This window comes from Dromaius novaehollandiae, chromosome 23, assembly GCF_036370855.1.
Source record: "Dromaius novaehollandiae isolate bDroNov1 chromosome 23, bDroNov1.hap1, whole genome shotgun sequence".
NCBI lineage: Eukaryota > Metazoa > Chordata > Aves > Casuariiformes > Dromaiidae > Dromaius > Dromaius novaehollandiae.
In genome coordinates this window covers 9,218,589-9,242,230 of record NC_088120.1, presented here as the reverse complement: position 1 = coordinate 9,242,230, position 23,642 = coordinate 9,218,589, and the positions used below count along the sequence as shown (strand labels likewise).

Genomic DNA, 23,642 nt, shown 5'->3' with positions numbered 1-23,642 from the left:
AGTTGCAAGAATTTCAACAAAACTGCAGGAATTCGCTGCAAGATATCTCCCGTTTCAGTGCCAACACGTAGTCTTCAGGGCAGCCTGGCTCTGAAACCATATCATACGTGACCACAGAGATCTGCTGCATTTCCTACCTTTGGGCAAACGTCATGCACCAGAAACCACAGACACTGAGCATGTTTGCAGCATCCACGAGGGCTCTTTCTCCTCCCTCACGGAGGGTGCAAACCGTACGCAATGAAGCGCTGTACCAGAAACACGCTAATAGTCAGCAGACGTCTCCCGTTTCCGAAACTCTGCGGAGTGGGTCAGGGGAAGCACAGGAGCCAGCCGGGGCTGACTTTGCTTTCCCATGTCCAGTGACACTGAAGCACCAGAGAGGCAAATCCTCTCTCTAGCTGTAAGCTGGATGCAATCAACTTGGGCACCAGGGAGACAATAAGGAGGGAAAGAGGTACTGCTTTAGAGTCACTTTTCAGGATGCACTTTTCCACGGGAAAAGCACCGAAGCAGCGTGAGTCACGTGTCAGTGGAACATGTCCCCGAGCGAAAAGCAGCGCCCGGGAAGCGGCACGGTGGAACCGGGGCACAGGCTTTCCCTTGAGCCGGCTCCAGCTGGGGCAGGAGAGCAGCAGAAAGCGGTGCCGCGGTGACGGACCGGAGGCCAAGGTGAAGCTGGCTGGACAGCTCCTGGGCCGGGCCCCTTCCCGGCTGCGGCCGCTCGCCTCGGCCCCAGGCCTCGAGCCTCGGTACCGGAGCGGCCCGGCCTGACCCGGCGGCAGCCCGAGCCAGACCCTGCCGCAGCCGGGGAGCTCGGGTGCCCCGCCGAGGCCAGCCGGCACCGGGCCGCCCCCGCAGCACCGCCCGCGCCCAGGGCAGCGGGCCCCGCCCGGCGGTTCCGCCCATGGCGGCGCCCTTCCCGCCTCTCCCGCCCATCGCCGAGCGGAGGTCTCGCGAGATCCGCGCCGGGTCATGCGCCTGCGCAGTGCCGCGGCCCAGGGAAAGGGGCGGAGCCTCCCCACCGCCGCCTCACGGATCCGCCGCCATCTTGTTTCTCGGCCGCTAGGCGCTCGCTCCGCTCTGGTCGTCCCCTCCCCCTCCTTCCCGCCTCCCTGCAGCCGGGCCGGAGGCAGCGCGGACGCCGGGCGGAGGCGGCGGAGGTCGCGGCGCTGGCTGCCCCGGTGAGTGCGCGGGGTGCGCGCGGGCCGCGGCGGGGGGAGACTGCGGCCTGTGAGGGGGCGCGGGGCGGAGGGGGCCCGAGGGGGTCCCCCTTCCCCCCCTCCGGCTCCGCGCCTATTGGAAGCGCCGCGCCCCATGATTGGCCGGCGCCGGGGGAGGCGGGTGAGGAGGGACGCGCGCTGATTGGCCGCCGAGGGGCGGACCGGGGAGAGGACAGGAAACCGAACCGTTTCCCCGCGCGGCCCGGGGGGAGGGGCGCGCCGTGGCTGCCCCGCGGGGGGGGCCGGAGGGGGACCGTGCGGCCCCGGGGCTGGCGGGGCGCCGGGGGCAGGTGCCGCGGGGCAGCCCGGCGCGCAGGCCGGGGCATGGGAGGCCTCCCCGGGCGGGCAGCGGGCGCGGGGCCGGCCCGGCGAGCCCGGACAGGTGGCGTGGCCTGGGAGAGCTCGGTGCCGCGTGCCGGGGATGCTGTGTTTTACCGACCTCTGGCTTTTGAGAGGCCTCTGCAGGGTCCGACCAACGCTCAAGCTTGGTGGGGAGGGGGACAGAATCCAAGCCAGGCCCTGGAGGCACCTGGGAGTGTTTGGAAGGTCTCTGGTGAATATCTGAGAAATTGGTTAATCTGTGCTTGAAAGCCAAACGTTTGTGAAACCATCTGTATGTAAATACCGTCTCCCTAAAACTTTCTTTTCCCTAAGCTGACAAAATGAAACAAACACACATCAGTGACAGTGTAAGGTCATACATTAAATGCCACGTGAATATGATAGGGATGGAAGCTAATTCACCCAAAGGGTTAGGTTTCATTGAGACGAGCTCTTCCGCAGGCCACGTTGTTAGCTGTGCTGGCGCGTGCGTGTCTCTGGGCTCGGGAATGAGGGGGGCACAGGAGAAACAGGGTGTCAGGACTCGTTCTTGGTGGCAGTGCTGGCTCGTGCTTGCTGCTCACTGAATGGTGTCCAGGGCTGATGCAGGAACCCAGAGCTCTCAGCAGGCTTCAGGCTGCTTACAGCAAAAGAACTATAATGTTAGCTACTTCTGGAGTCTGGCGTGTTACCGTCTGAGACGCTTGTCTTGCTGAGTAGAGTATCCTCCACATATTCACGAATAAATACTTATTATCTGTCTCAATAGCTGTCTGAGTGCATGCAATTAAAATGGAAGTCTCAACTGACTTCACTTACAATGTCGAGCACAGCCTGCAAGTATGTGGTTAACTTTTTCCTCTTCTATTCCTGCCTCCAGAAAACAGACCTCCTGGGTCATCAAATATAATTTGCTGCTGTTGCCCTTGGCAACATCGTATGTCTTGTCTTAGGCTTACCAGTGCCCTTCTTAAATTAGGTTAGGTTTTTGGACTAGGCTACTCCTGGTGAATCTGTGTTTGCCTTCAGCTGAACTGTATTCCAGTTAGCAGTCTAAACTTACCTGTGCCCACCTTACTGCCTTTGAGCTCTGGTCATAAACAGTAATAACCCCATGTAGTTTCACTTCTGGCATAACACATTCCCTCATAACTACTTTGGTTTTCCATGTCACTGCTACTCGCAGCTACTCGTTTGAGGTCTGGCGTGTGCTGGCAACCTTTGGTCCACTTTGAGCACCGCAGAGTGGAAGCATTCAGACCCGTTTCAGGATGGATGCAGAGTTCTTGGTCAAACAAAGCAGAAAGCGGTGCTTTGAAATCCCAGCGCAGCACAAAGAGTTGTTTACTCAGCGCGAGGACTGAGAAACGGGTATAATCCAGCTGGATCTCAGATCTGCTGTGGGTTGGCTGGGTGACCTTGAGCCGGTAATTTATCCTGTACTGCCAACCTGTTCTCTCTTATTATTTTGTACTTTATAAAGATAAGAAGTGCTACAACCTGCAGAGATGCAATGGTAGGTTATATTGGGTTAACAGCATACAGTTCTCCTTGTGCCTTTGCAGGAGTTTTGTGTTTAAAGCTTTCAAGCAGGATTTCCACAATTTCTTAGTGTTAGCTTAACTGCTGCATAGGATTTCAGAACAAGAACAGATACAACGATGGAAATAACTCCTTTAATGCGGGGGTTCCCAAACTTAATTTGTTTTATCACTGTCATGGGGAATTATTAAATTCTGTGAAAGTAATAGTTGTTCCCATGGCCAGGCTGGGTCGTATCTGCACATGGGAGAGGGGCCTCTAGATCCCTCCGCTCTCACCTGGAGACAGGAGTCGCACCGTGGCACGAGAAGGCAGGGGAGAATGTGTCTGGGCAGTGGTTACTGCTCAGACATCCGGAGAGACATTCCTCTTCTCTTCTGCAGGGAAAGATGGTGGGTTGTTTTGGTTTTGTTTTGCATACCGCTTTAAAGTACCTTGCATACCTCTAATAGTAAGCATACCACAGCTTGGAGGCCCTTGCTTTTATCTGTGGAATGACACAGGAAGAGAACAAGGCATTGCTAACTATTATTTTTTTTACAAAATGTCGCATTTTAACCAATTATATTTAATAAATCACTGGAAAGATCTATTTTTAAATTAATCTGGTTTTGCTATCTGATTCACACTATTTTAATAGGGGTTAAGCATTCACCGTGCTTCATCTTATTTTTTTTTCCTCTACTGCTCTGTACTCAATCCTCCAAGCATTGTTTTCAAGCAGTAAACAGTATCTTGGAATGCAGCTTGAAATCCATTTGGGTATTGCTGATAACTTTCTGAAAGTGCAGAACAGTCCTGTGTCTGCATAGGTAAAATATCATCCGTCCCTTGTAAACACATTATGCCAAGCCTTCAGTCTCTCCAAGATCTACTAAAATATTTTTGGAGGCACTGAAACCTGCGCAGAGGGTAACTGCAGAGCGCTTTGTGATGGTACTGGTGCAAGCAGCAAGGCTGGAAGGCTGTTTGCACATGTGCAGGGTTAAAGCTGCAAAGTGAAATCTGTAGCATACACAGTTGAGAAGGAAGAGCTCCACTAGACACTTGCTTCGTGTCATGAAGCATTTTGCAAGGAGACGCTGTTGCATGGGAGGGTTGTTGAAGGTATTCATGCTTACTGCAGTGAATTGGTATCTTTGCCAGCAGAGCATCTTGTTTGGGTAGCCACACGGCAAACCAGGGGATTTACCCGGCTGTAAAGCAGTCTTTTTTTTTCCTGGATGGTTTTTTAATCTGTGTATATACATCTATATGTATACCTGTGTGTAGGTATTTGATCCAGGTTGCTGCAGGGCCACACAGATGTTCTTGTTGGATCGGAGGTAGAAGGAGCTCTGAGCAGTGGTGCCACCAGATGTTGAACTGTGGCTCACACCTGATCGGTGCTTCCTTCTCCGAAGATGCCGGCTTACGCTGGCCCCGTCTGCGGGGCTGCCCAGGGGCCCGGTGGGCTCAGCGAGCCCGTTCCCCCGGCCTCTCCGGGAAGGGTTCTGCAGATGCTGTGTCAGACAGTGCCCTCCACCCTCAACCTAGCAGACGGGAGAGTTTGCAGGTTTCAGTGTACAAAGAAGCAGAGGGAGAGGGAAGAGGTGTCTCAGGGGTTTCATCTGTGATGTCTAGCCAGGGATTTCTGCAGTATTACTTCCATTTTGGTGTTTTAGATTGCTGCTGCTCCTAGTGTCAAATGCTGCTGCGTGTGCTGAGTGAGCAGCAGAGCAGACTGTTCTTCACAAACATTGTAGCGATTAAAAATGTGGAGATGTCATGGTGAGCACGTACAGGCAAAGTTGGATTAAATGGAAACAAACCACGTAGCCTTGCAGTTGACTACTGTAATGCTGGAGCCAAACTCGCGTGTTGCTGACAGAGACAGTGGGTAGTTGTGCCAAGAGCATCCAGCTCTGCTTGGGACGCAGCCCCAGGAGGTGTCTTCCTCCCTCTGCAGCAGTGCTGCAACTGCAGGCTGAGGGCTGCGCGTGCACCACGCGTGTGTGCACGTGCACACTGTGCAAGCGCATGCACCTTGCGTGGGTGCACACAGGCTATGCGTGTGCACACGCGCGCTGTGCAAGTGCACGCACCTGGCATGTGCAGGTGCCGCCTGCATGTGTGACCATGCACATCGTGCAAACGCACGTGCCTGCTGCGGGTGCACGTGCGCGTTGTGCAAGGCCATGCACCTTGCATGTGCGCGCGCGCGCAGGCCGTTGAAGCGCATGCGCCCTGCCTGTGTGCACATGCACGTCGAGGAAGCGCACGCACCTGGCGCGTGCCCACGCGCAGCGTGCCTCTCCGCACGTGCCGCCCCGCCGACGCCCGCGCGCTCCCCCGTGACCCGCCGGTGCGCTCGGCGCCCCGTGACGCGGCGCGGAGAGGGGGGTGGGCGCTGCTGGAGTGACAACCTGGCGAGCCAATCGGCAGCCGCGCCATGTCCCCCCGGCTGTTTGAATAGGAGCCGGGCAGCCAATAGGGGCCGGCGGGGCGGGCGGTGAGGCTCAGTGGGCCGCGCTGCCGGGGGGGTGCCGGCTGCGGCTGCGGAGGCTCCCGGGCGGCGGGACGCGGCTGCCCCCCGCGGCGGGCGGGCGGGCCGCGCTCCGACCCCGCGGCCGCCTCTCAAGGTAACTTTACAACAGGAAGTGGACGGCGAGGTTGCGCCGCCGGCGCCAGCCAATAGGCGCGCGAGGCCGCGGGGCCCCCGGCGGCGCGCAGCCAATGGGCGCGGGCGGGCCGGGCTGGGCGTGGGCAGCAGGGTAGGCTGAGAGGCGGCCGTTAAAGGGGCAGGCGCTGCCCCGGTCCGGCGGGGACGCGGCGTCCCGGCAGGCAGGGGTCAGCTCAAAGACAAAGGGAATGGCGGGGCGGCACGGGGGCGGCCGCCGCCGGCGGGCAGCGCCCGCGGCGCCAGCGGTAGCGCCGGCCCGGTGAGTCGATGGCGGGGGCCGGGGAGGGGGGGGCGGCCCGGGGGCGCGGGCCCCGGCGGCGGCGGTTGGGGGGGGGGAGCGGCCACCGGGGGCTGGCGGCGGCCGCCTTTGTGCGGCGGGAAGGGGGGGGCGCCCCGCCGAGCAGGGCCGCCGCGGGGGCGACGCGCGGCCCCCCCTTCCCCCTGCCACCCCCCGGGGGCGGTGGGCACGGCCGGGGGCAGCCGGGCCGGGCGGTCACCCCGTTAACCGGAGCCGGGGCGGGGGGGCCGCAAAATGGCAGCGGCGCCGCGGCCGCCGCGGGGTCCCGCTGCCCTTGGCGGCGGCGCCCGGGCCGGGGGCGCGGGCAGGGCCTGGGCGCCCGGGGGCGGCGGAGGCCCGCGGCCCCCCGCGAGCCGCCGGCCCGGGCGCTGACAGGCATAAGCAGCCCTTTGTTGTCCTTTCTGTTTGCGCGCAAGCCCTGAAGGTCATCGGGGCGCCGCGGCCGAGCGGTGACAGGCGGCGGAGCGGGGTGAGGGTGCGCCGCAGCCCCGCGCCAGCCCTGCCCGCGGCTCCCGGGGCCCTGCTGGCGGCCGCGGGGCGCCTGCCGTGGGGGGCTGCTGCGGGAGGAGCCGCCGGCGCTAGGCCTGCCTTCGCGAGCAGGAGTGACCTTGAAATACCACTGCTCCGAGCTGCGAGAATGAAGGACAAAGTTTGTTTGTGGCACTTTGAACTGGAAGGGGTAAAAAAAAAAAAAAAAAAAACGAGAATCAAAGTTGAAAAACGAAGCCGGTCCCCAGGGCCGAGGGCACGGAGGACACAAGGAATAGCTGGTAGGTTGAAATTAAAGTTAGTTCGCGCGAGGAGTCAAGTCACATTGCAGGCGTTCTTTCTCCCCCGCTCACACTGAAAGATGCTAAACGGTGCTGTTACAGTCCCTGCGTTGTCATGGGTGAGCTGTGTGACGTATGTCAAGTATTCTCAATCCTCCTCTTTTCTTTTATTTTTTTTCCCGACTGTTAATTATTGGCTTTATAAGTACTGTTTTGGAAACTAGAGGTAATATGTTGTGTAATGTCTTTTGAGAAATAAAGCGGGCCCTTGCTCCTTTCTCTGCGTCTTAAGAGACTCTGCATATTGGTTTTTAACTGCTAACAAAGGACTGACTATATGTTGGGATTAAACTTCAACCCGAAAGGTCTGTGAATTGTTACAGCCTTTAAGTATTATTTTGGATGTATTCATTTAAATGCAGACTGGTGAGTAATATCACCTTTTCTCAAAGCTTCTTCAATTTCCTGTGGCTTTGGGTTTGTCACACTAGTTTCAAATCTGAGAAGGAGATAGAATGAGGAACATGTCACCAAGAGTCATCTATTAATAATAGGTGGCTGTTACAGTATGTTAGTGAAACAGCAGTAACTTCTGTAGCGGGCTGTCAGCTGGAATCAGTGGATTTTACTGTCGACATGAAGGTCATTGTTAGCATCTTCGAGCAAAAGTGAGATGTTACCTATTACAGAGGCTTTAAAATTTTCCTCGAGATCAGGATGCATTCAGCTGCTCTAGGCTTTTGAAGTGTGGCAAAAGGCAGGGAAATGTGCAGCTTCTTTAAGATAAAATAAGAAATCCTGTGGAAGTCTTTGTTGCACCCAGTATTTATCATATGTCATTTCTTAAAATTGCAAGAGGCTATAGCTGTGTAAGAATAGGTCCTTCTTGATCTTTCTAGGTCAAGAGCAGCAGGAAAAATATAAAACTTTTAGTAGCACTGTAAAGGGATTTATTTACCAATGACACCAGTTCCTGACTTTTTCTTCTGGCACTGCAGGGGGGAGAGAAACATGCTTGTAACCCCTTGTGCTCTGCTCGCTGGAGCGAGGTGTGTGTTCCCCTGCCCCAAAGGTCCCCCCGGCTTTCACAGTGGTGTGACACACTAGAAATGCAGGCCTGGAAAACAGCCTCTTATTTTTGTTTGAGGGACTGCTGTGTGCTCATTTTTTTTTATATATTTACTTAACTGGCAGCACACATAATGGAGGTTTAAAGGACAAGTTTATTGTGAGAAATTGCTGTCCCTGAGAGCCTTGGTGGCTGGGGGAGGGAGGAGGATGCGTGTGTGCCTCTGTAATGGTGGTGGATGCCTGCAAGAGGTCACCTTTCAGGCCAGTGCTCCTGTTTAGTTTTTTTGGTGTTTGTTTTGTTTTTTAATCGGACTAGGATCTTGTGTTTATATAATGTAGCATGGCATCTGTATTTTAATAGTGTGGTCACATGAAGCGGTTTCTTAATTTCAAGGCTTAGTGGTCTGCCCCTGTAGTAAGTGAACTAAATTTGTCTGGTTGCTAACTGAAACTGTCTTTAATTATTATAATGTTTTAATTAAAAAAAAATAGTTTATGCTTCAGAGAGACAAAAATATAGGAACTGTAATAAGGGCACTGATTGCGAGATCAGACTTCAGGATACCTGCCAATTCTTCCCAGGAGTTCCAGAAAGTTTTTTTAGTTTTGTCCTCCAAAACTAAGAATTTCTACATACTGAGATCTCTTGTTTGGGCGATTTTCTTCAGTTGTCTCTTTATAGCTTGCTTTCCTATTTGGTCACTTCCTGATAAATCAAAATGGGTCACTCACATTTGTCCTTTTCATTCACTGAAGGTGACCTAGAGGTGTATAGATTTGCATGTTTATGGTAAAGGATCATAAAAAGCAGAAATGGAAAAAGGTCTTATTAGACCATCCTGTCTGCCTGTTCAGCAGTATAGGCTTTGCTTCACTTGAGTAAGGTCTGATCTTAAGGGGCAAAAGGCTTGGGGATTGTTTTTATTAAAATAATATTTTGAACTTAATTTTTGCAAGGCCTTATTTGCTAATTAACTGATGAAAGTGAGTAAAGAGGAAAATAGGAATGTTGGATATTCAAATAATCCCTATACAAAAATAAGCTTGCAGCTCCCCCATGCATTTTTTATAAAATATAAGCCATATAGTTATCTTATTTTTCTGAATAACAAGGTTTTCAGAAGACGTGACACTTACAGATTGGTACGGCCTTTCTCTTTGCTTTAAAATTGTCGCAAGTTCTTGTGAATAGCTCGTTTGCCATTCATGTTTTTCTAAGTTGTTTCTGCTGCTGGTTTGGTGTGGTTTAAAATGTTTTTCTTTTTTATTCTGCCTTTCCCACTCTAGCAGAGTGGTGGTTGAGCCCAAAAATGCAACAGAAGAGCGAAGAAACACGTGACACTTCGGACTGCATTAAAATTAAAGCATAACTTTGCCCTAAATGTGCTGCAGCATCTGTGTGTTAGTGCAGTATCATATGACCGCTGTCTGATCCAAGAACTGCCTGGTTCCTGGTTTAACTCGGAGGTTAATACCAATCACCCCGCTCCGTTCATCCAGCCAGGTAAAGCATTTGGCTTTCAAAAGACTAAGCAGATAGGAGGGCATTCATAGGCCTTTTTTATACAGGAAACTCTTAATTTCATGCAGAATTATTTATAAATAACTCAAAGTATATAAAGACTAACATTAAAAACTTCCCAAACTGCGAATGTGTATATTGCGTGATCAGAACTTCTGCCCAGAACACAAAACAAAAGAAGAAACAGACAAACGAAACCAGGCGCTGAAGCAGAGCCCTCTTATACACCGGGCTGCTGAATTCGAGCCTCTGTGAGCTCCTGGGGACAGCAGAGTCCAAGGTGGTCCCTTAAAGGACTGCCTTGGTATCAATAGGTACTGAATAGATAGCACAAAAGCCTAAAACTGTCCCTGGATTTTGAAATATTTCAAGTACTTTCTGAATAAATAGTCTGTAACCTTTTGTTAGCACTGTTGATTGTTGCTGCCAAATAGTGCTTATGAGTCCTGAAAATATTTCTGTCAGGTTTCAACTTTTTGACTTTTTAATATATCGTGTACTGTGTCTCTGGGTATGTGGCAAGTACACTTGTTCTGTGACTGCTTGATGTCACTGCAGCTGTGAAATTTCAATCCTGTGTGGTGCAAGTCTGCATAAGATGCATTGTGCCTCTGAGAGCAAGGTTCCTCCTTCACATTTTTGTCTAGTTTTTTTTCATTCAAGTGTAAACAACTGTTGAAGATTGAGGCAGCCTGATTTTATTAAGGTGAGTTAGATATTGCTTGTTTCTTGTGATCCCCCTTAAGGCTGTGGTTAAAGGGAAGTGAATAAATATACGTATACTAGAACTGGGAAATACTTTGTAAGGTGTGTCGCTTGTAATTTCTTTTAAATGTTATGAAGCTGCAATACATAGCATCAGTTTTATGCTAGGTTTCTTGAGATCAAAGTTTAGAAGATTAAGTACACAATACTCAGTTTTGTTTTCAGTATGTGCCAAGTATTTTATCGTATGAAGTAGACTTGACTGACTTGAAGACTCTTTACTTAAAGAGCTTTTCCATTTCTCCTGGATGTTTAATTTAGGAGCCAGAGAGTCAGCAGGATTCATCTTAGATACTGCTTGTTATTTGTCTGGGAATTTTTTTCTTCATCTACTTCTCTGTATGCTTGCCTGCCAAAATTGTACTGCAAAGGGAAACTGTTTAATAATGTTTAACTGTTGAAAAATGAAATATAGCCCCTCATGCTCTTTGATTCATAGAAAGGAAATTAAAATAACTAGTACAAACAGTGATTGAGATTATTTTGTTTGCTTTACTTTTAAAAAGAATAAAAATAAAAAAACCTAGTCAGGTGTTACCTTTTGTGTTATCTTAATATTTGCAGCCTCGTTCTTGGCCTGGTGCTGCACTGTGAAGAGGTCAGTTCTTGATTCTGTAGCATCTTTTTTGGTGCCATACCATACTGCTGGTGGGTTTCTGGTTAGGCCTTTAGTGTATTTTATGTGCACTCCCAAAACCTTGCCTATAATTAAAAATAGACTGTATCTATGTTCAGTCACTCTGTGCACAAATTCATGTGGAATGCTACTGGATGGAGGGCTTTCAACAGTGCTGCTAGGTACTTGGAGCATTTCAGATAGAAACCTAATGTTTCTGTAAAGGTAGGTATTAGTTCTTTTTTTTTTTTTCCTTTTTTTTTTTCTTTTTTCCTCCTGAAAGAAGGAAGCCAACTGACAATAGCCTGCCCAAGATTGCACAGTGTGCTATTGTCTGAAATAGCAATTGCCTTTAACTGCTGGGTAGCACTGTCTTATGTATTAAGGTATGAAACTTAACACGGTCTGTCTTGGTGGTTTCGTGTGCGTGTGTTCAAATAAAATGTCTCTGCCGTGCATTGCCTCATGCTCTAGTATGTTCTTTCTTTTTGTAAGTAATTGAAACAGTTTTGGAGACTTAATTCTTGTTCCTGCAGAGCATGAAGCATGTGCTTACCAGCGAGGCTGTTGCTAGCTCAGTGTCCAGCAAAAGGGACCGGCTCGTTTGCAATTTCAATGTATGTCTTTGCAAGATCAGCGCTGTCATTTCATAACAAACTCAGTATCAGAAATATGAAATGGCCAAATCCTGCTTTGCGTGAACGTTCTCTCCTGTGCAAAATTAGGGTGGTTGCTCTAACGTGACTTGCCACCTCCACTGCAGGGGAGACAGGGAACAGCTCCGCCGGCTCAGGCCCCGCGTCCTGCCACTTCCCGCCGAGTGGGTAGAGGAGAGGCATCTCCAGCCCCAGGGAGCCGAAGCCGAGCTGCTGCGGTGTCCGAGCCTGGGAGGAGGGAGGAGCAGAATTTCTGCTGTAGGTACCAGGGTGGAGAGGGGGTGAGTAGGAGGCATATCTCTGTGCGTATGTGATCCTGCAAAATGTTGAAATAATGTTAATGGCAGATCACCAGTGGGAGTGTCTCGGAACAGATTTGGGCCTGCTAGCTGCTGAAATGGAGCCTCATTGGTTTAATGAGTTGTGCATCTTATTGGAAGCAGCAATCCAGACCTCTCTTTCTGGCTCTGCAGCTGACTTGGGCTTAAATCGAATGCTGTGGCTCACATAAATGAAAATAGAAGTAATGCATTAGCAGTATTAGGGAGCTAATGTTTAAATAGTGCTTTGAAGATAGAATAAGTACTGCTAAATATTCATAGAAGAAAGGGCTAGTAGGGACCTGAAGAGATCATCTCACTTTTTTTTTCTGCCCTAGGGCAAGATCAGCTCAATTCTAAACCCTTTCTGACATGTGTAACCTTCTCTCTAAAAAGCTCTAACAGTAAGTACTTGGCATCCTCCATAGCCAACTTATTCCAGCATTTAACTATCCCAACCGTTATGTTCCGTTTGAATTATACTGAACAAGAGAAATCTATGGATTTCTCTGCATAGAATGATTCTCCCATGAGCTGAAGTAGTTAGTAGAGGAGCATGTGTATATAATACCACGAGAGAAGGATTAAAAAATTGAGGAATTGCAAAAGTTTCTCATGACGTTCCATTGGAAGGAAACGCTTGTATTTTGAATTATGTTGGTTTTATAGGAATTTTTTGTGAACTTCTTGAATTTCTTTTTAAAAAGCTGAAAGGGTATGTTTTCATCAAGAACAGGACTTCAGACTTACAAGTTTGTGAGGACGACTTTTCTCCACTACCCAAAAGGCTGCCTTAGGTTTTATGGCACTCTTTTATAGAAGTGGAAACTGGAGTTGCCATATCATTTGGATAAATGACTATAGCATTATGCATGAGGAAAAGTCTAAGATTTCTGGTTCTGGCTTATAGTTTTGTTATAACTTTATTCATAATTTATTTCCTGTATATAATAGAAATTTTGATGTTTTAGTAATAGCATTATTACTGCTGTGATATGCTAAAATAATTGTGCTGTATATGCAGTGCTATGGATTACATACCCAATTATTTTTTCTTTAATGTTGTACCTATAGCAATGGTAATGTGGAGCTGTACCACTTCCTCTGTGACTGGAGTTTAAGGGTTGTGCACCCCATGTCTATCCTAAGCGTCTAAACATCTGTCCTTGGTGGAAGTGTCTGAATAAATTTTCATCTTACAGCTTGATGTACAATTAGAGTTTATTAGTATTTGCAAAGGAAAAAAATCTTGCTTTCTTGAAAGATGTCTTCAAATTTGGATGCTGTGGACGTATTTTGAAAAGCTAGTTCTAGGCCAATCCTGTATAGGAGTTTGCCATCACAGGCGTTACCCTAAGATTATCTGCAAGATGCCTATGTAAAATGCAGCAATTTTGCAAGTTGCTTGAATCTGACCACTTCAGTCAAGTGGTCAGATAAAGTTGATTAGCATCTGTATCGTAGGGAGCACTGGGGGCAAAAAAAATGGGGTGGGAGCCTGCACGGGAATCCTGAGGAGATGGGGCAAAACTTTGTTTTTATTATAGTGTGGAGTATCAGTTTTTGTTCATATGGGTTCTTGTTTCCAAAAAAATGTTATAGAAAACTCTCCAGATGTGGTTTTCCCCTCCCTCTGCCTTGCTTGCGAAATGTTTTATAGGCCAGCCCCCCCCACCCCCCACCCCACATGCTATGTTGGCATATCAGAACTGGAAATAAGTCTCCACTGATTGCGTACATTGAGATGATTCCTCTGTTTGGAAAGCGTTTGGCATGTGTCGCAGTGACAGCGTATGCCGGTGTGGTTCCTGGGCAGTCCAGTCCCATGTGCGTGCTCGGTGTTCTCGTGGAGTCATTCACAGCCTTAAGACCCTTCTGTGTCATGGCCCCTAGATCCTTTCGTGTTACAGCTTGTCTCTCTTCTTTTCTTCTGAGCTGGCCAGACACAGATCTCGTTAGTGGTTCTTCAGTCTTTCATGGTGCTTTGTGCCATGCTGTATCAAGCTCTTCATTTATTTGTTTATTTTAAACCTCTGTAGCGAGATTTCAAACTTTGTTCCGCTGTTGCTGTTGGTAGCAGCTGCCACTCCTGCATCAGGTTAGACGTGTGCCCCGTGGAGACGAGGTTTGTGTACGGTTTCGATGGGACTTGTCAACTTGCAGTGCACCTAGCATAGCTGAAAGCTTTCTTCAGAGGCTGATAGGGTAGTTGTGTGCCCACTTGAGAATATATTCCCGGTGTCATGTGAAGCCCTTGCTTACGTGTTCTCTCTATTGCTCTGTCAGAAGGATAAATTCCCTAGGCAAGTCTAAATAGCTCTTACCACATTCATAAGCAAAGCTAGAGCTTTGATGAATAGGAGGTGCAGAAAATGGTTAAAAAAATAGTCCATAGCATTGGTTTGGAAGAAGTAATTTCTGTTTGCAAAGCCAACTCTATTGCCAGCATGAGCTAGAAGTTTCTGAATTGCCTTATTTACACTTTACATAATTGTGCAGGCAAGGCCTGAATATTAAGGTAGAAGAAGAAACCATTGATACCAGCGACAATTAGTAAGTATTTTTCATGCATGCACAGGCACACCCCAAACAAGTGAAAGAGAATAATTCTTGGCGATAGTTCTGGCACCTCTGTGTTTCCAGCTGTGCTGTGAACCTATGCTGTTTCTCCTCTGTCTAGAGAACATATAATTTGGGGATTGTAATTGAAATAGATTCAATTTTATTTCATGGAAGGAGGGTCAGCTGCAAATGTGAAAACATGCATGTTGTCTTGAGTAGATCTTAAAACAAAGAAAATGTAGAGCGAGTTAAGGCACGGCATCTTTGGGGAAGCAGTTTTTAGACCATTAGCATGACTTCTTAAAGGTTTGTTTCAAAATAAGACCATACAGGGCATCGTGTCACGCAGAACAAGTGCTGTTGATCCGCAGCTCAGAAGCAAGCTTTCAGGATGGCTGAAACATTGTGGTTGTTGCTGAGACCGTAGATGATTGTCTTGGTCCGCTCCAGACTCGGTTTATATTCCACATTTGATATTCTGCTGCTCCCTCAAGGCAGTGCTGCAAATTTGCTCTAATTGAAGTAGAGCAGTGCCTGGCGAAGGGTGCTGGTATGTGACTTTCTCTCCTATGGAGAAGACTCCTCCTCTGCTCAGCATTTAAAGAAACATGTTACTAAATTTGTATTAAACTACATATATTCTTCCTGTGAAACTAGTTCTTGGTTGCTAGATTGTTCCTTCTGATTCTGGCAGGATCAGGTGTCTGGCGCTTATTACTACACAGAGCTCATTCTGTAGATATGCAAGTGTGGCTCTGCGCATTTTACTTTTAAATCAAGGGACAGACTCTCAACAACCGAAGCATTCTGTTTTGGGAGCTAGAGCTTCAGACTAAAAGTATCATAGGATGCCAAAATTAGTTTTTATTCTAAGTAGTCATTTTTCAGCTCTGCAGATCTATTTTTAATTCTTCAGACTTCCAGATTTTTTTCTAGGTGCTGTGGCTTTTTTTTAATTATTTGCTATTATGGTATATTTAAAAAAAGAAAAAAGCCGTGCACAGTCACTGCATTGTTTGTTTTTTCCTTTTCTGTCACTTTACTTCCTAATGATTAGACCTCTTGTGAGTTCTGTGGCATAGTGGATCTTGTAAAACTGATAGCATCTTGAGAAGAGGGATTTTTGGGGTGGTTCTTCTAAACACTCTTCAGCTGGAGGTGGTGATTCTGTACTTCAACGATGGTAGAATCTGCTGGGGGCGGGAGGGAAGAGAATGGTGCTTTTGTGACGGCTGTGTTCAAAAACATTTGTGTGTTATCCTTATTTGTAACTCTAATGTAAGGATATTGAGGCAAAACATTTTGTCTGAGCTTTTGTCTCATTTCTTCTTAGCCTTCATCTTACTTCGCATCCATCCCTCTCTTCAAGAAAACCAGCTGGAATATGCTGCTACCTCTGTGTAATACAACACTGTAAAAGGTCTTTCCCATGAAGTCAGTCATGGGAATCTGGCTGTACTATATGCAAAGAGCCTGACGCTGCTGGTATTAGCAGAGGTCGGTGATACTTGACGATGTTGCTCAGTTGGAGCCTTTTACGTTGAGAGCCTCAAGGCTTCTCAGCACTTCCTGGCATTCGTTGTTTGCATATCCCTTCAGATATTTGGATAAATTTCTTTTAGATCTGCTCTCCACCCAGCCGATTTTGTTGGTTGATTTATTGGTCCCGGCCAGCTTGGGAGTAATTTCAAGTAGGCACATGAGAAGCAGGGTGATGCGAGGCAGCCTGTGCTGGCAGGCAGGTTAGTCCCGGGGCCGCTGTCCCTGCTGGGCTTGCTCCGTGAGGGTGGAGGGCTGCGTAGGAAGCTGCTCGTGCTGGCAGTTGCTGTTCCGCTGATCCTGGCTGCAGGTTTTCCAGCTGAAAACCTTCAGTTGCTCGCTCCAGGTGTAATTTCAGGATCAGAGATTTGGGGTTTTTTCATGGTTGTGCTGTGACTTGTATTTTCAGTAGCAGCTTCTTGCTTGAGCGTGCAGGTTTTAGGCATCCAGGATGAGACAGCTTCATGTGACCACTTCCTGCTTCCCATGGCACTGAAGAAGGAGCCCAAACTAGGATCTACTTAAAAAGTCACTGGTTGTGTCGTCATGCTTGTTTTCTGCTCCTGTAAATTGAAGTTCTTTAGTCTTTTTCAGCTGCCACAGGATTTTGTAAGTTTAATGTTTGTAAAAGGCGTTGCACTCCGGCAAGCAGAAAAGCTCTAATTGCAAAGTATTGATGTCTTAGTTCTTGAGATGCACTTGCTAATCTATTCTGTAATCACCTCAAGGCATTTTATACATAGGCTTCAGCTTTTTGGCCTTCAGTTTCTTCTTCGCCTGGTCTGGAAACGGAAGGTTTGCCTTTGTGGAGCATGTATCCAGGCTCTGTAGACTGGGTTGGCTGTGCAAAACAGGTGTATCCCAGCTCTCTCCTGTGCCCTCATTTCTCACTGTGGTTCCTCTGTGTCCCCCCTCCCCGCCCGACTTCATCCGACTCCAGTAATGTGTCCATGCCGTGAGTTAATGTTTTGTGTGTGAACCTCATAATCTAGATTTTTCTGCAGTAGACTCGCTGAATAGTCTAGTTCTCAGGTTGCTGTGATTCATGGTGGTAGTTTAGCTAATCTGAGTTCAGTTTTAGCACCTCGACTTTCTTTCGATGGCAATATCGGCGCTTGGTGAGAGGACAGCTTTTGTTCAAGTGTTGTTCGGAGCAGAAGCATGTCAGGCTTGTTAGATGCCTGCCCAGCTGCTGTTCGGAGAGTGAGTTACACTGGAATCGGCAAGTTCTCTCTTGGTTGTGGTTATGTTTTGTGGTAGCCGGCTGACACAGGAGATCATTTTTATTTTATTATTTAGCAATAAGACAGTGACAGAGTAGCTAGTTTGGTGCTAAAACTTCTGAGAGATTGTGCCCTACATTACATGAGTGCAATATAGTGATTACTGGGCTCCTCAGAACACCTTTTCTGCACCGATTCACTGGGGAAATCTTTAGATGAGGAAGGTCAAGGCATAATGAAGTTTTAAAATTTCCCTGCAAACAGCACATGCTTTTTTTTTTTTTTTTTTTTTTTTTTTTTTTTTTTTTGAGAGAGAGAGACAAACAGGTTTAGACACTGATAGCGTGAAATCAGAGGAACTGCCCTGTTAGCTTTGGTGGTCTTATCTCGGTTTGTGTGCTTTGGTATTTATTCTGCTGGCACTAATTCTGACATGAGGCAATCTTAAAATAAGAGAAAGCAGTTTCCCCTTGGGTGAAGGAACTTACCTAATTGTGCAGGCATGTTTAATTATTCAAGTTTGTCTCATATAGCAACACTGTAGATTTGCATGTGGAGTTTGGAGATTTTTTCCTTGCAATCTTGCTGTAACTTTTGCCGGCACCTTCAAAGTCATTTTATGTATGTATCTATAGTCTAATGTGAACAAATTATTGCAGTAATGTTTTAAGTAGTCTTAACCTGCCAAGCTTTTATTTCAGAGTTTATAGTGATTTCCTTCTATGTAACTTTCCAAAAAATCATCCTGTTGGTGACTGTTTCTGCTCTTACTGAGATAATAATTATTAGTTTTATACCATTCTTTCTACAGTTTCCTATCAAGGACCCTAAACAGCTGCTTAAAGTAGCAATTGTCCCTTGAGTCAAGCATCAGGTTATTCATTTTGCATTCTGAAATCAGTCCTTACTTTGAAGATGGGAATTTTTTGTATTCAATGAGAGGACTTTTTAAATTATAGGTAATTAGAGTAAACCATTTCTAGCTCTTTCAAAAATGTGGATTACTACCATAGAGGCATATATGTAACGCAAGAAACTTGTTTTTTCATGCTGTAGGGGGTGAAGCTGTGATGATGCTGTAGTTTTCTTCCCCCTTCCCTCCCCCCTTATTACTTAGAGTTATGTAGAGCATTGTATTCTAGTATAACTTTTAAGTGAATTGAATGCAAGTCACTTTTATTTTTAGATAGAGCCTTGAGAAATTATTTGGCCTGTCTTCAGAGTCAGTTGCATCTCCAGTTGGGGAAAAGACCCTCTCTAGTGTTAGTGGTGTTGGCATGCAGACCTTGTTACATAAAATTATGTGCCGGTACAGAGCAGATCTCAAAGACTGGCTTTCATTTATGTGCCTAAACTGTTTTTTTTATCTACATTTGAGAATGCAGATCATGGGGGGGAAACTACCAAATCCTAATTTCAAATTTTCATTAGAATATTTATCTACCTGTCTTTTCTTATAAATACTTGAAATATCTTAGTTTGTAGGTGGATAGTATTGTAACGTAAACACTGCGTTGAAGAGTCACCAAGTAACTTGTCAGTCTCTTATTCCTGTAGGTTTCTTGCCTTGAGTACTTCTTGTCTTGAACTCTTGCTTTGAGACTGACAGTTTGATCTTCTAACCTCCTTTTGGACATCTTTTGTCAAAATTCCCTTTGACTCTTCCCACACCTCCTCTATCCCCTTCCCAGGCTGATTAAAGAAAAATACAACGGTTTGTAGAGTCTGACTTGAAAGCATAGGTTGCAGAAAGTGCTGAAATAGTTCTGACCAACAGTCGTATCTTTGATCTATTAATGAGACTTTGTGGAACGTCACCGTTTTGGAATAGTAAGTTTTGAAATTAGTTGCAATTGGAGCCACCGCCTGTAATCAATATTTTGATCCATGTCCTACAGCATTCTAGCGTTACCTTGCTTCCCCTCAGCTAGCAGAAGGACTCAAGTAAACCTTTACACGATGGATTTGTGGGAATTGTGTCTGCCTGTGTCAGAGCTAAATCTGTTCCTGTCTTTTTCCATTACATCGTGACGCACAAATATCTTTGTGTACCGTGGTATCTTTCCCTATGGAAGCCGTAACACCACTTCTCTCTTCACGGACCCTGTGTGTTATGAGAGAGACAGAGTTTTCTTGTTTGTAAATGGTGTGTGTTTGTCATTTAATGGAAACTTCAAAGCTGCTCTGGATGACCCCAAAGAACATCTAACATCAGGGACTTGCTAGTTTCCCCAGTTTTGTTCTCTTGAAGTGAGTGGTGACTCTTCTGGCATTCACAACACTTTTTTTTTTGTGCGTGGGAAATAACAAGTTCAGTCCCGCAAGGTCCTGCATCTCTGCAGTCCGTACGTGCCATCAGAGCGGGAATGCTCATGTGCAGCTGGCACGTCTCCTGCATTTGTTACCGGAGCAGTAAAGGAAGAGATTCCTATTGGGAAACCTGCAGGACCCATGCGTTGCAGAGGAAGAGAGTAAAGCTAGCCTTGGTATTTAAAGTGATTCCCCAATTGTGTATATGGGTTTGTTTTAATATTAACTAATTCTATCCTAAGAGTTTGTAGACAGGGCTTGATCTTGCAGTTTATGGAAAAGATGACTTGTGTTAGGCAATACTGGGAATGTACGTGAACAGTGTGATACTGGCTTGCACCATTTTAGTCACCGAGGAGGAGGTTGATTGCTGCTGCATGTTCTCACCTCTTCACCATCTTTACCGCAGTGCAGCATGTTATATAGGAAAGTCTGAACCCACTTATTGCCCCTGTGTTTCCTCCCTGTAAGTTTTTGATGACTACTGGTACATGTTGTAAATAGAGCCATTTGTAAAGATACAAGTCTTAACGAATGCAGAGGCAGTGTCCAATATTAGCCAGAACTTGCTTAACATTCTGTAGTCGTAGACCATAAATGACAGTCGTAGTTTTTTGTTGTTGCTGTTGGATCAATTTTATAAAAATAACTAAGAGCCTTTCCTTCTAAAAATGAACTTTGCTTATTAATTTTCAGCATGTTAAAATTGTTTGAATTGGAAGGTTTAAACCTTACTTTATGCATTTGACATTCTGCGTTATAGATTGTGCCCTGGAGGAAGATGTGTTTTAAAAATAGTGTAAATCCACAAAAGCTGAAGGTATTCAAGTGGGCACAGAATAAACTGTTTAATTACTCTTTTTAGAGATAATGTCTGGCTGACACTGATGTTCTGACTTTATCTGGGAGGGGCTCTTGCTACCTCCCGTGGAGCTGCTGGCTGTAACGAGCCACAGAAAAAATGATTTTACAATAAGTGCACACTGGAGTGTGAGCTGAGACACCAAGCATCTGTTGTTTCATAACTCCTTTTGACCATTAATAGAAAGAAAGAAAGATGGTGAGGCTTCAAACTTGAATAGTTAACGTGGGCTTGATCTCTGAAACTTTTTTTTGCGATTACTTGACTGTTGTCCTGGCACTGATGTCTAATAGCATTGCAAAGTGTTCTGGTAAGGGAAAAAGGAGAATATTCTTAAAAAGAACATAAATGGAATTGAAAGCAATCTTGGGAAGTGCTTATGTACATGTACATATACATTTTTAAAACAAAACCCCTTCCAGAGGGTGTGAGTATCTTTACATTGTTGCTGTGGGACCTAGATAGGCATATCTTACTCTGAGAGTTTCCCAAAGTGACGTGATTACCCAGACTGGCCCCTTCCTGTATTCCTGTGACTTGGAGAGACTCTCTGGGATTCTCTGGCTCCTGACTCCCCTCCCTGACTGCTAATGCTTGTCGGTGTTTCTTCCAGTTATCAGAATGTCCACGGATGGTGGCTTCGGCACAGCTAGCAACAGCGATGCTCAGCAAAGCCTTCAGTCCTTCTGGCCACGAGTCATGGAGGAGATACGCAATCTCACAGTGGTAAGTGTCTTTGCTGGTTGTGTTATTTCTAAATAACAACGAGCAGAAAGTGCATTACCTGCTAATGTCTGGTAGCAAAGTAAGTCTTGATTTGGACATATTCTTGCTTCCTGTGGGATTAAGTAGAGCTGGTGATTTATACAATGCAAGATGGCCTTAAAATCTGATAAATAATCATACAGTGAGTCTTTTGACTTTTTGCTGCAACTGGTGTAACTTGAGATATAAATTAAATGTAGTTGATCCATAGCACATCCATAGATGTAATTGTCATACAGTTGTAACTTTCTGGGCTAAATGAGAAGATCCATGTAGTTATGATAAAGTTGATTAGAAGAATCTTTTAATATGCTAGATGACTACCGTGGCTGCTTTCTGGAAAGTTGTAGAAGTATCCTCTTCTGGGAGGAGGAAGGGGAAAATGAAGCAATTCTAAAATAGCTATCGGTTAAATGTAGTTGCTTTAGTGGATGGAAGGTTGAGAGATTTGGGGATATACCTCACTTTGTACTACATAGGCTGTTCTACTGCTGTTCAAATTCTGTAGTAGAAGAATTCTGTAATATAAAATATGTAACTGGCATTACTTCCATTTAAAAGTACCCTTCCTTATCCACACCAAAGCACAAGCCAGATCAGTGTACCCTGGAAGATGATACTGTTCAAAAGATGTGCAGGATTTTTAATCTTTCCTCCTTTATAAACTTAAACACTTAGCTGTGGGCAGACAGTTGCAATTTTGTGAATGAATTTTTGGTTTTATACTTCTCACATAGAACTATTATGCCATATTTCAGAACTGTCATCTTTGGCAAGTCTGAAGTTTTGAAAATGACTTGATTGCTAAGTGCATCGCTGTCATATGCTTTATTAATTTAAAAACATTAGATTAAAAAAAATGTATAGGATGAGAATAAGAGCTGGACTAAACAGCTTCTGGGTTTTTTTGCATTCCCAAAAGAGATGTGCCTGAGAACAAGGGCATATAAGAAAATGCCTTTTCAAGACAGATTGGTAGATTACTGTGATACAGCAGTCTTAAAACGAAGTCTTGTGCTTTTAACTGAAAACAAAAGAACTCAAGCTGAAGATGGGCTGTTCAAAGTGAAAACCCCAATCCATTAGTTTCAAGATAAACTTCCTTTCCCAGCCTATGTGCAGTTGATCAAAGAAACAGATGTAGAAATTTGTATGCAGAAACCAGAATTAATTACGCTCCTCTTTCAGTGCACTGCATTCTCGTGTTCAAGAGCTGTAGTCTGTCTTCATCTCCAGAGAAAAGGGACTATTCTGCAGCGTATCAAGTACGGCAGTTTAATTTTTAACTGTCATATAATTCAAGATAGTAAGTCATTGAAAACTTAGCCGAGGACAATGGCCAGGAGGTGGAAAGGAAAAGGGATAATTACGGAATATTCCTATGCAGTCTTCCCGTGTATAATCAAATACTGAAATCGGTGTGCATCTTTTTGAAAATGTTCCCATGTATGTGCATGTAAGTAAACTTAGAGCTCACTTAGGCATACTGTATAGCGGAGGTCAGAGCGGTTGTTTGATGGAAAACCTGATTTGGTTGCCTCCTGTATGAGGTTATCTCTGTCTCTGTCTGGTTTTGTGTGTTTGCAAAGTGCAACCACTGCTAGAATTCAGAGGAACTGCTCTCAAAAATAAACCACATTTGGTCCCCATTCTCTGCCTCCATATAACAGAAAGGAACGTAGCCTAGTCTTGGAGAAATAGGACTAATGATGCATTTCAGTTCCAGAATTAGTTATAAGTGGCCCAATGAAACATTAAGACCTAATTTGGAAAAAAAGAAAAGATGAAATACTGGTGTCTTAAGTTGGTTCATCTGGGTAGTAGCCATGCTTCCCTTCACGGTGGTACTTGTGTATTAATTCTGATTTATGTGACATTTGCCTGTCTGCCGTAAAGGAGCTTTGGATTCTTCTAATTTTTCCCACTGTCTCTTTTATCTAAATATTTTGTATTGCACCTGTGCATGTCTCCTTGCAGTTCTGCCTGTTTGTAGAAGTTAACACTACTTAAAAGAATTTCAGGAATTAGAAATTTTGTCTGCATCTTTCTTTGAGGCTTGCCCAAAGCTCACAAAGCTCTTTAAAAAGAAACAAGCCTCAAAACAAAACAAAAAACCTTTGGGATATTTTTTTCCATGCCCTAGCAACTCCTTAACTTGTTTGTGATAAATACAGGTTGAAGGGTCCACCCTGAATGCAGTGCGTGTTCAAGCACAGGTCCCAGCCCTGGCTTACCTCTTCTCCCGTTGCCCAGAATCCTTCCGGAACGCTGCGTTTGCCAGCGGGATGCAGCTGCCCTCGGTCCTCCTCGTCCCCCGTCATTTAGCAAGTTCCAGCAGTGAATAGCCTTGCGTCCTGTCTCCAGCACTCTCAGAAAGGGCCTTTCCTTGTGCCTTCCAGAGCTCCGTTCCCCGCTTTGTGGCGGGGGTGCAAGTCCTCTGCTCGGTGCTGGGGATGGCAGCGGCGTTGCAGTGCGCCAGTCCTGGAGCTCTGCCCTCCGGCCGCAGGCAGCAGCCCCCTTTCCCGGGTGAAAGCTGAGACCGCAGGCAGCCGGGGCAGAGTTCCTAGGATAGCTGTTCTTTCTCAGATCCGCAAGGACCCCCCAAAATTAGGTCT

The 23,642-nt window shown here is 46.3% G+C and overlaps 1 protein-coding gene across 5 annotated transcripts in view; it reads left to right on the top strand.

Moving 5' to 3' along the window:
• The first annotated feature begins 982 nt into the window (after window positions 1–982).
• NFYC (nuclear transcription factor Y subunit gamma) overlaps window positions 983–23,642 on the top strand; it is a 39,613-nt gene continuing 16,953 nt past the window's right edge. Inside the window, exons 1-2 of one of the 5 annotated variants that reach the window (XM_064525203.1) lie at window positions 983–1,184; window positions 20,876–20,988. In XM_064525203.1, the coding sequence (XP_064381273.1) occupies window positions 20,884–20,988 (105 nt within the window). In that variant the 5' untranslated portion in view covers window positions 983–1,184; window positions 20,876–20,883. Of the gene's footprint in view, window positions 1,185–5,575; window positions 5,708–5,810; window positions 6,008–9,369; window positions 9,392–20,875; window positions 20,989–23,642 lie in introns of those variants that run through there. The other 4 variants (XM_026104644.2, XM_064525204.1, XM_064525201.1 and 1 more) reach the window with 4 other exon arrangements.